Source organism: Rhipicephalus sanguineus, chromosome 1, assembly GCF_013339695.2.
Source record: "Rhipicephalus sanguineus isolate Rsan-2018 chromosome 1, BIME_Rsan_1.4, whole genome shotgun sequence".
Lineage (NCBI taxonomy): Eukaryota > Metazoa > Arthropoda > Arachnida > Ixodida > Ixodidae > Rhipicephalus > Rhipicephalus sanguineus.
In genome coordinates this window covers 193,701,823-193,714,441 of record NC_051176.1, presented here as the reverse complement: position 1 = coordinate 193,714,441, position 12,619 = coordinate 193,701,823, and the positions used below count along the sequence as shown (strand labels likewise).

The 12,619-nt window shown below is 43.1% G+C and overlaps 1 protein-coding gene across 1 annotated transcript in view; it reads right to left on the bottom strand.

Moving 5' to 3' along the window:
* LOC119404746 (cyclin-D1-binding protein 1 homolog) overlaps positions 1–12,619 on the bottom strand; it is a 70,345-nt gene that overhangs the window by 16,916 nt on the left and 40,810 nt on the right. The window contains exons 8-9 of the mRNA XM_037671415.2: positions 7,663–7,862; positions 934–980 (exon numbers count right to left, since the gene is read on the bottom strand). Coding sequence (XP_037527343.1) covers positions 934–980; positions 7,663–7,862 — 247 coding nt within the window. The remainder of the gene's footprint in view (positions 1–933; positions 981–7,662; positions 7,863–12,619) is intronic.

Here is a 12,619-nt window from a genome sequence, read left to right as displayed (position 1 = left end):
TTATTCAGCGGAATAATTCTTGGTCCATGATTGCGACTTTATTGGCAGCCCCAAGATCGAGCTGCACATGCTCTGACGCACCGGCGGTGCGACTGCCGGTGATAGACGCCCCCAAACCTGAGACTTTGGCGCAGTTTGGCGCAAATTTCGTCGATATTATCAGGATGGCGCAGTAAATACAATCTGGCGCACTTTGGCGCAGTTGGCGCAGGAGTGGAATCACTGTCGCAGCATGAGGCTGTGTTCGGAGTCAACTTTTTTATTTTTTCCCTTAGAAGAGATTGCAAGTTGGGGGGTCGACTTATAATCGGCAATATACGGTAGTTCGTGAGGTGCTGGGAGATGATGACTCGGGCTCTGACAATGAGGTGCCAGTGACTGTGCTGCCAACTAGTTCTCAACTAATGTGAGCCCTCATGGTGCTTTTTGCTGTTTACAGCGAGAACGCCACCCTCGCTGACATGCAAGCTGACCTGTTGGTATGGCAATGTAGCACCCCGCAGAAACAGATTGACCTTGATAAATAAAGTGACTTTTTTTTTGCGTGAATTCATTTTTTCAGACTGCCCAATTTTCGGGACGCTATCTCAGCCCCCAAGGGTCCGAAAAATCGGTCAGCAACCGTACACAAAATACTTTATTCAAGAATGAAATATCAGTATGGAAACTGTTTTTCAGCATAAAAAGGAGACCCATATATCCACTGATAATGCTAGATACATGCTACCCCACTCGGAACATTTCTACTGCAGCATGAACCTAAAAGTTAAAAAGTGAGATCCAGCGCTTCATTGTTTTTTTCTCACAAGAATACTAGTAACTGCTATCTTCCTTTGCTGTGTGTGCCAAGCACAGCTTTAGAAGAAACAATTCTAAAAAAAAAGTTGCATTAAGCTGCCTGTCTATAATGTCCTAATAATAGAATAAACTTACTTTGTTGTGTTCAGCATATTCAGTACATGTGCCTTCAGTGTAGCACCCTGGAAAAAAAAAAAAAAGGAATAGACATCAAACGGGCATAGATCGGCCAGAAAAAAAAATCAAATAAAAGAAGGTAAACATATATCAAAACTAAGTTTCTTACTCGAATCAATGTATTTTCTTAATTGCCTACATTCTACAGATACTAGTGACAAAAAGAAAAAGGAAAATGCCTAAATAATTTAAGGGAGGACACTGCTTTTTTAAAATTTATTTTTATTCTTGATGAATCTTGATAACCTATGTATAGTATTTGTGTGTTGATTTCAAATAAACCATTATATTTAAATGCATAAGCATTTCTATGCTGATTTGATGAGAAAACTGTCTGTCTGTCTGTCCCTCTGTCACGCAAGGCAATTATCATTATAAAGAAATAATGTATAAAACAACATCAATTTTCTTGGCAGTGCTGGATTTGAACCGAGGCCTCTACGCTCTGAAGGCAAAAGCCTTAACCACTGGGCTACGCAGCCATGCTTGCATAATGTGCATATATCTGCACCATATGAATGCATTGTACCGGCGGTGCAAAACAAATGTAAAAGAACACTTTCTATGAAGGCTTCATTGAATTTTGTGGTAGCTGAATAAAAGCCCTCTGCAGGACAACATGTAAAGCTGGCATGGAGTATTGTACACTGTACACATCAGAAAAATTGCGATCTTGCGAAAATTTCATGCTAAACAAGCATTTCAGTGGTCATGGGATGTGCCTACCATGGGCCGTTCTAGATGCTGACAAATGCTAGTAAGAAGATGAAAGACGCCATGCCAACACTGTCTGAGAACAACGGTCTAAGGAAGGCTGCCACCTACAATAAGCCTCTGGACTTGCACATCACATGAAAACTTCCAAAGGAGATTCTGCGTGGATTATTTTTTTTGTTGATGTACAATATGTAGTTTCCAAAATATCATTTTATGTAACTTTCTGGGAGCAAGATTTTTCCTAAACTGAGAGAGTTGCAAAGTAAATCGGCTTATCACAATAATCTCAAGTGAGAACTCTATGCAATAAAACAAGAATGGATGGTCTAAACACAACTGAACAAAAGTTATGGTATGTAGAGCATTTGCAAGTGAGTCAATGTCAAGCTGGGATTTTGCTGACTTAAGGGACACTAATGGGAAGAATGATATTTCTCATATTAGAAAATTACTCTTTCATGATACAAAAACGCCATGCTTGCTGCCACAAGACGCTTGGTAAGCGAGAAAATGCGCAAAAAGAAAATGGGGATGGCAACGCCACCTTGAAGTTCCCGCATCAGTCGCCATGGTGTCAGATTTTGATGGCATCTACTAGAGCATATGTAGTTGCTAATCAGTAAAAATGAAGCACATTGTCTGCTGAGGGAGCCAGAGACTTAACATAGCAAGTTTCAGAAAATTTTGTTGAACCAATGTGGCCAAAATATGAAAAGCACTTTGAAATCTGTGACGTCACCACCGGAGATTTCAGCAGGAAGTTTAAAAGTGAACTTTTGGCATTGATTTTCTCATCTATTAGTAAACTTGCGGTGGTGAAATTAATGACACTCTAGTTTTCAGAGTATGGTTTATCACTCTAAACTAATTTATTGTTTCACTTTAGCGTCCCTTAAAAACTGACTTGAAGGGGCCCTGCAACACTTTTTCAACATGGTCAGAAAATGCTGCCAATCGGTAGTCGAGGCTCCTGTGAGCATGTGAGCTAAACATCATAGTGCAGCACGCGGCAGAGAATTTGCAATTGAACTTCGAAGTCAGCTAGAAATTGCTTGCTCGTCTCTCGACAAATGACGCCATATACCCAAATCAACTGCATCACATACTCAAAAGACCGGAACATTGGCTGATTTGAACATCATGAGCTGCATAGTTACCCTGGTGTGTAGGACATGCCTGCGCCGCGGCACGTCGCGGCGTGGGCAAGTGAGCCGGGTGTAATGTTTAGAGTACGTTAGCCGTGCATAAGTTCAAAGGAAACAAGAAAAGAAAGTGCTCCCTTTCACCCCCCCCCCTTCCTACCCTGTGTAGCTTTCAGCACGCTCTCTGGGTCGAAAGGAGAGATGACAAACCTAGGCATGTGCGAATAGTAAATTTTAGGTTCGAAGCGAATAGTGATTTGGTCGAATAATTTCGAATCGAATTCGAGTAGTATATATCGCATATTATTAAAAAAGAAATTAGCATATCTTTCATGACCCAACTAACCTGCACAATATTTTTTAAAATTGAAACAAGGCACTGCAGATGTCATTCTTTTTGGTTCAAAGGAAAGTGGAAGCAACTTTGAATAGTAGCAGAATTTGACTTTCGGCAGAATGCAAGTGATAACCTGTAAAATACGTTACGTTTTAAAATTCACTGTACTTAGGGCATATAGGCCGATATAACGAGCTTTTAAACTTAAAACATGATGAATCGATGTGAAGGTAATTTGTTCATTCAACCTTGAAGTGGGGCTGCGCGGCAGTGCGGACTTCCCCCGCATAGGTGTATTCACGCTATAGCACCCCTCCACTGCAGTGAAACCACCTTTACAGGGGCTTTTTATGTGTCTACTATTCGTTCATTTCGAATACTTCGAAATTTAGAATAATTTAAATTCATTTTGAAGCGAATTTGAATAGTGTAATATTCATTCGAATATTCAAACTGCTCAAATATTCGCACAAGCCTAGACAAATCCCTGTAACTCCGCTTGTATTTGATGGATTAAAAAAATTTTTGCGGCAGTCGATTCGTGAGGCAATAAACTCTGATAGTAAGGTCATTTCATGGTTACTTAAAAAAGTGTTGCAGGGCCCCTTTTGCTGAAACAATGCATAGCAGTGACCTGAATTCACGATACTGTACAGGGCTTTGCTTGATTATTTGGAAATAACGCGCACACACGATGCTGCAAAACAGAAAACATGGCCACCAAGAACAAAGGTACCATAATTGAGGTAGTCACCTGGTTTTCATACAGTTTTAGACCAAAGTTCCTTTGCTTTTTCAGCATCCGACAATGTTCTGTGTTCATAAGACTGACTGGAGAGCAAGTGGTTAAGTTCGGTGAACGTGATAACATCAGCATCGTACCACTCCGGGCAACACCCAAGGTTTTGAAGCAAGCCACAGAGTGACATAATTTGTGCTATAGCTTAACTTGGTCACTCTAGCAGCCTCAGCTTCACTGTGCTTTCGGCTTGCGCTTATTTCGACTTTACACGTGACGCAAGGCTGCTGGGAATGCTGGATCTCAGGTTCAACTTTTTTTTTTTATGTTACTGAAATTAGTTTTCCTTTCCACACTGCAGTATTGTATAGGCGCTTTTGCAGCACGCTCTACGTATGAAAGAATCCGTCGGTAATTACAAATTTGCATGAAAGGCCAAATTTCAATATAATGAAGTGAATTACCAATTTGCCGACTTTATTATACTGAAGTTTAACTGCATAACAAAGTTTCACTGTGCTGCCGCAAAGGAAGATAGAGGCAATAATTCGGGATTTCTTCTGGTGCCAGTGGTCAAATCGTTGAGTAAAATATGATTTTTGCAAATGCCTATTTCAAATCGCATGCCATACGACAGGGAGCATCTATTAAACAGAGCAGCATCTTTCTGGCAGTAGCTAGGAGTCAAGGCTGGGTCCAAATGCTCTCCCTCCTCCTTGCCTCCGAAGAGGGAACGAGAGAAAGAACATGCTGGCACCCTCCTGGCACATCGTATGGTGCACTTTATATGGCACAGTTTCATCTTCCACGGCGTGTGTGCCTTGCAGGAAACCAATGTCCCTGACGAGGCTAGTAAGTATCCTGCAAGCGATATTGGTCAGTGAAAGAAAGAAAAATGACGCTGCTTCTTCTGGGTTATTGCATAGCTCACTCTCCATCATCCTGCAAATAAAAAAAGCTATTCTGGACTCGTGTTGCAGTTACACACTGCACTACTACCAATACCATAAATTTATGCAGGTATTACGTGATAAAAATGCCTTAAAAGAGTTGTGTTGAACTGATGCATAGGGATAACCAAAATTTGTGATGTGGTACCCAGTGTGTCAGAACGGAACGAAACGACAAACCACAAACGAAAAAAAAAAAACAAAAAACAATATTTTAAACCGAAACGAAAACTTGACCGAAACACTATCTATTATTTCGTTCTGTAGTGAAACCGAAATACTTTTTATCGTTTTTCAGTTAAGGGAAAGCTTGGCGTTCCGTAACAACCGAGGTCATGCAACGTGAGCAATAATGCATCTCTTAGGGGACAGCATTAGCGCATATCTCAAGCAGGGATTCCAAAGTAACGATGTGTTGAAATTTTGCGACTAACAAAAAGGGTGACAACCAGTGATGTAAATTTATGTTAACGCAAATGGACTTTCGTGCACTTGTCACAGAGGTCAGCGTAGAGTGGGCATTCTCGGCGCTGAAGTCTTTCTTTTTTATTTTTCTTATCAGAACAGCAGTCTTGCATATCAGAGGTACACTCGATGACAGCTACTTCTGAGGTCATGATCACTCCCTTCACACAAAGCATTGAGCCTGCTAAGAAAATTCGTATTCACTTTTGAGAAAATTAAATACCATAACTTAGAAGGGTACTGGTTTGTGCTAGCTGGTAGGAGTTCGTGGTACAGTTACTTGTGCTCCTCTTAAGAACGTGGGAAGAGTGTGTTTTACCCCTGTCCCATGTTCTTAAAGGGGCCCTGCAACACTTTTTCAGCATGATCAAAAAACGCTGCCGATCGGTAGTCAAGGCCCCTGAGAGCACATGAGTTAGACATTATAGCACAGCACACAGCCTCGAATTTACAATCAATTCTCAAAGTCGGCTAAAAATCGCTCCCTCAATCTTCTCTCTACAAATGATGCCATATACTCATATGAACGCGTCACAAACCCAAATTCACGGCCACTAGCTGATTTCAGCATCGTGGGCCCGCGCGCTCGCTTGTGGTCTCACTGAAGGTTAGCCGCACATTCAAAGAAAAAAAAAAGAAAAAGTGCTCAAGGTCATGACGCACGCGTGATGTAACTTCCTTCCTCCGTGCCATCCCTCCCTGCTTAGCTTCCAGCGCTTTCGTCGGAACGCGAGAAGAAGGAGAACAATTACAGCGTGCATGTTGTATGAGCAGCAACTGTGAGCTTTGAACAAAAGGGCGCGGTCGCGATCGCTGGCACGCGCGCTATCTCGGCAAGCATCAGCGGACGGCTTGTATCTTCTTCGTGCTGCGCTCTCAACGCGAAGAGACTGTGTGAAATCGGCTTCCCTTCCTGGAGCGGCCATATTCTCTTACAGCTGCGTTTTGTAGAGTTACGAGAGACTGGATGTAAAAGAGTTAGCTGCCAGCCTTATACTTCGTATGACATAATAATTTGTTGCTCTCAAATTCACTGCTTCGCCCTTGCAGTGGAACTATGAATTTTTTAATTGTTACTTTAACTTCAAAAATTTCCACAGAAATAAAAACCGTTACGAACCATTAGGGAACATTTTTTTTTTTTCGTTCCAGAACAGAAATGGAATGGAACTTCTTGCGGTGGAACGAAGCTAAAAACGAAACAAAAAACATTTCGTTCTGGCACCCTGGTCGTACCAGATTTAGCTCAATTAATCGGTCATAGCATGCATGGCCGATGTCATAAAATAGAAAATGTGGCCACCGTGAACAAAGGTGACATAATTCAAGTTGTGGCCTTGTTTTCATGCAATTTTAAAACAAAGCTCTTTTGTTTTCGTGGCATAGGATGGGTTTTCAAGTTGCACATTTATTGGGCGGCGTGGAGCACCTCAGCTTGGTAAACAAAGTATCCAGTGCTGTGCTACTCTGGGCAATACCCAAGGTTCTGATGGCAAGTTGTGGTGGCAGAATAGGTGCTACTGCTTTGCTTACAGTGATAACCACAGTGCATTGCACCTGCATTTCATTTCCACGTTATGGATGCCACAATGTCCCTGTGAAGAGGGCATGATTGGCATGGCATGAAACCATAAATGGGCATAAATGTGGTCGCTGGCTCTCAGGTTTAACAAAACTTATTTTTCTTTGTGTTATGTAAATTATTTTTTTTACTCTCCTATTATACAGGCCTGTGGTAGATTGGTGCTGAAGGCAGGGCTTAGATTATTATTTTATCTTTCAATCTTTTACTTAACTTTCTGCCCAACTCCATTTTTATGTCCTATTATACCGACATACTTTGCGGCACCATCCATGTAAAAAGGAACCTGTTGGTGACTACACTTAACATAAACAGCCGAATTTCAATATAGTGAACCCCTGATAGAAGTAAATAAATACTCGCCGATTTTGCCGACTGTTATATCAAGGTTTAAAATGTATGTGCTATTTACTGCAGGCAGGCTGCTTCTACGTGTACAAGTTGTGGTGTGAATGGCATTAGTGCATCAGAGGACAGACGCAGAAGCATGACAGTGTATACATTTGTAGTGTAGCAGTGACCTCCAGCCACTGTGACAGCCTTAGATGCTATTTTCTCATACAAGTTATGCTTTGGCCTTTTCATAAGCAAAAAAAGAATGTTCAAGCACAATAATGTAATCGTAGTAAACCTGCCTCATGTGAGTGATTGACCTGTGTGTTCCCTTGGCCATGAAAGAAATCATCACAAGGCCTATAAATAGTTTGTAGAGACACTTTGGAACAGACACTTCCACTTCTATATATACTACTTACATTTTCTTGGACAGCTGTTGCAGTAATAGGGGGGTAGAGTGTTGTGACGAAGTCATCCATGAATGAGCTAGAAACCCGAAACAGATCAGCTATTTTGTCCAATTCTTCATTCTCCTGCATGCTTATGCACCGACCATGGGAGTCCACTGCTGCGCTCACTTTGCGCATGGTGATTCGGAATGTCTTTGCAAGTCCTATGCCTGCCACAATGATTGTAAAAAAAGACAAAAACACAATAAAAATCAGGAGAAAGAAGAAACTACATAGTGCACAACCACACAAAAACTTTAAATGAGTAAACTTAAGTAAATTAAAAGCTATGTATATCTACAGTGAACGGCAGTAAAAGCTAGTAGAATCGAACCCACATATAACAATATTCAAGTGCCATGAAAATTCCATTACTAAGCCGATAACTGTAATCATTTTGTTGCACAGAAAAAACAAAAAAAGTAGGAACGGAGGCGGCGTGGCAGAGCTGCTGTTACTATAATGGCAATGCAGCCAGTAGCCCCCCCCCCCTTTTTTTTTGACTGTAGATTTGTGGATTAGCTTGTTTAACCCAAAACATGGCCATCACTTCATGTGCACCACTGGACTCACAGCTTTACCTACTGCATTTCATTGACTCTTGAAGCCAACACCTGACACTCCCATTGCATGCAGCAAGCAGTGAGGTGCGACCTTTCAAAAATCCACTGCTATCTCACTCACCCCTGCAGCCTTCGAACCTGCGGTAGAATACACTTACTTCCCTTCCTGTGTAGTAAGACCACTGGAAAGGACGCATCACCAGCATCCTTCCCAGTGCACACTTGCACCCACAGCTTATGGCTCACGAGGCACTACAGGAATTTTCACGCGAAACATAGAGTGAAGTTCGTGTTGACCCTTTCTCCGGTGTGAAGCGAGAAAGCCGGCTCTCATATGTTGCTGATGAGAGGAGACCTAGACTGGGTAAAATGCAGTTCGATTATTCTGATGCCCACTCGGCGCGTTCCGAAATCCATCTCTCCCCGGACCCTCCCTTCAGGTCTCTTAAAACACTGCTGCACGGGGTCTTCACAAGTTCATGCACGGTACTCTCGAGCGAAGGTCACGTTCCCACGGTTCGAGCACGGTGCTCGGGTGCCTCCAGCCATCGAGATCTCAACACCATAGTTGTCGGGTCATTTAGCTCGGCAGAGTCGCAGTCCGTGACGAGCACTTGTCGTGAGCCCAGAGCCCGTTGAGCAGACGCTCGCTGCCGTCGCTGCCCGAGTCCCCCGCAATGGCTTGCGCCCACCGCACAGTTGTACAAGGCGCTGACGGAGATGTTCCGGCCAACACCACCACGCGTTTCCGAAGGCGCGCTTCCAGGAAAACACCACCGAAGCCAGCTGATATACGTGCCGACCCCCGACATTCGCCCGCAGCTCGGTTTTGTTTATACGAGTCGCAGGCGCCACATTGCTCCGCCCAACACATAGAATGCGCAATCCACTTGGTTTAGAGGGGTGGAAGGAAGACGGGAGACAGTGGCATGAGGTTGGTGGTGCAAAGAAGGCTGGAAAACTGGCTCAACTGAAGAAAGTGTAGCATGCGTCGTACTCAATGTGTGGTGGCTCGCATTGTCTGCTTTTCTTCCTTTTTTTTTTTTTTTCACTATATCAGGCATTCTTTTTCCTTTCCGTGGTGACACCCAGAAGCCAGATTTAATTGTTATAACCGATAATGGATCACAGGAACATTGTAGTAAGTAGTTCATTTCACAAGAGAACTGGTAGCAGGTACTGAATTTCAAACTGCATGCGGGGTCATCATCGTGCTGCTCTAGGTACAATTTTCACCTGCCTCTAACTTGAAATGGGGTGGAAGGCTGTGTAAACACATTAAACTACAGTACTCTGCACCGTAATGTCATTTGTTCAAATTCTCTTCAAAAAGGAAGTTTCTTTTAAGCAATGGCATATAAACGATTAGTATCTAGTTAAGAAATATTTTTGTGAGGTCATCTTGAAACACAAGCTCTACAAGGCGTCTCAAGAAATGTGTCTGAAAATCTGCAAAAATAAGGGAAATGCGACATTTGCTCGCTGCCTTCATAATTACTTTTTCTATGGCAGCAGACATCAGAAGATGACTAGAGACATTATTTACAGCACTAATTATATAAATTAAAATAACTTTTTTTATAGAGGAGACGGGTGATCGGGTGTAAGTGGGAGAATTGAAGTTCTTCCCAAAAGAGCCCATTGCAGCTTTCAGATTTCTGAACAGTGATCTCTGGTAATTTTTGCGGAGCAATGAAGCTTAACCAACTTTACTGGCAAAACCGAAACCGAACCGCCGATGAAACCAGTTCCAGAACTACCGCTGGCTCAAGTCTACCCGCCGGGACATGTCAGTGTCCACGCTGCTCATTGTGGATGTGTAAAGGCTGGCTGTCGCCAGTTTCCATTTTATCCACGGATCTGAGTTGGGTTGGTGCGCGCCAGCAGCACTAGCCAGCATACAAGTATTGCACTGTCGGAGTGGGACAGCACCCAAGCAAATGTGCCTTGCCACAACAGCCAGGGCACCGGTGACGCTGGACACCAGTGACGATCAACCACGACCGGGTGACAACAATGGACCACAGACCATGTGGCGATGATGTGTAAATCATTAGTACTATAAGTGCCACAGCTACAACCTGCAAACCTGCTACACCCAGACGTTTATCGACGCGGTGTGAAGGACTGAGCTTAGTCACAGAGAATGCATTATCGGTTACATAAGTGTGCTCTAATCTCTTTTTTTATTTTGCGTAATAGTGTTTGTTTGCTAATTCACATTCAATGAAGGCTGTGTGTGCTGCACCTTTTGTTCATGTGTTCTTCCCGCATGCTCAAGTGAACATACCAGGCACTGACATACGTGTGACCGCTTGGTTACAGATGCGTAAATATAACCAGGAATGTGGGCGAGGTTACAGCGACTGCTGAAGCACAACTGGAACATATAATGCATAAATTGTGCACTTGGTCGCCACCGGTGGCAAGTTGTTTTGTTCAGCCACTTAAACTTATTTTCATCTCATAAGTACTACACCTAAATTAAAACGCCCCCTACACTTTGCTTGGCTTCACATTCTAAGTAACTATAAGTTATGCAAGCATTTTGTGAATAAGATATTTCTCAAATTTTTGAAGTTGAGGTAAGGATTTCAAGCAAACTGTAAATACCATATTTCAGATGCGTAATGAACCCACTTTGAATGCACCCCCAAATTTAGTCATCAAGATTTGAATTTTCTTTACTCCCGCGCCATATGCGTACCCCCAACTTTTATCCCCTGCAGTCCCGTGAACAGCTGCGCTATAGCTTTCAGCACTTCACTCGATCCGGCTGACGTCATGGCAAAAGGAGCAGCAGCTATGGGGCTTCTTGTCCTCCTAGCACTCTTCTTTTTTTTTGTATTGTGTTAGCAATTGTATGGCCACTCGAGATGCATTTTTGCCGTCAGCGTGGTCATTGGCTTCGCCGTAATGTTATGTATAAAATCCAAATCAATAACGTCGGCCCGCGTGTCATGTTTTATGTGTGAGAGCGAAAGTGTGCGAGGGCTGCCAACGATCGCTGCTCAAGCAGAGAGGAAACAGCCATCTTTTGTCGTGCGAAAGGCACATGGAGATAGGAGCCGCAGGTGGGGGCTGCACGGCTCCGGCAGTAAACGCACCCTTTGACCGATCGGGCGTGGTTGCCCGCCAGTTGTGTGCGCCGTATCCCGTATCTTCAAGAGCGATCAGCAGATGGCTCATAGCTTCGTATGTGTTCTGCTCTCATTGCAATGTTTGCATTGAAGCCATAGACAGCACGAAGATCACTTTGCTCACGGCAGCGGCCGAATTTCCTAAAGGAGGGAGCTGCTAGCCTTACTTCGTATAACATTCCAATTTGTTGCTATCGCATTCATTGCTTCTCTGTTGCAGCGAAACTGACTTTTTTTGCATTACGGCATTGTTTGCTCATACCGAAAAAGCTTTCCTAAAATTTACCCTGCATAATGCACCCCCCCAAACTTCGCTTCAGTTTTTCTTAAAAAAAATGCGTTCATTAAGTAAGTAAATGTGATAGCTGTCTTCATTTTTTACTGCTTCAAGCACTTTATCAGCTGAAGTTACTACTTTATAGTTGCAGGGTTATGAACTGTTCAGCTTGATGAATATTTTTTTTAATGGGAGGAAGAAGAAATTAAGTAGTTTGAATGCTTAACTATGAGAACTATTGTGTCATTTATGTTTTTTTACAATGCAGTCTTCAGTTGCAAGTTGCAAGTTGAAGCTGCTACAGAGGAACCATGACTGGGACCTCATCAACTTTCGCACCGCACTCTTGAGATTTGGGAACATGAAGTCTGCCGGGCTCACATCAGGATTGTATAAGCACTGCATCAGCCCTGATGTGAGCCCGGCAGACTTCTTCCCGTTCCAAAAGCTAACAGAAGAGGTCACCGTTTCGATGGTGTTCCTGCCATCCATCAGGCTGTCACACAGTCTCTGAGAGAGGTCACGGCAGCTGACTTTGAGGGAGCCTCTGCAGCATGGAAATCGCATTGTACTCAAGTGTATCGGCACCCAGGGTCACTATTTTGAAGAATTTAAATAATATATATCGATCTGATGAATAAGCTCTGTTTACCAGACCCAGTCTCATTACTTTTTGGACAGACCCTGTATGCTGATTTTGACAGCTTGATCTTTCATTTCGTGCTCTTTATCATATACAGTTTACATGCTTGATAATGCATTGTTGCAGTGTACACTTGGTGTATGTGTTCTCTGTGTGCACAGACGCTTATGTGGAGAATGCATGGTTTTTTTTGCGAAAGCACTGATTGTGGTCTCGCACATTATCTGCCGGTGGTGTTTTTTTTTTGCTGAGCTCCTCGAATGGGCCGTGAGTTATTGCCTGTTTTTTTGTTTAGAAGGCAAGC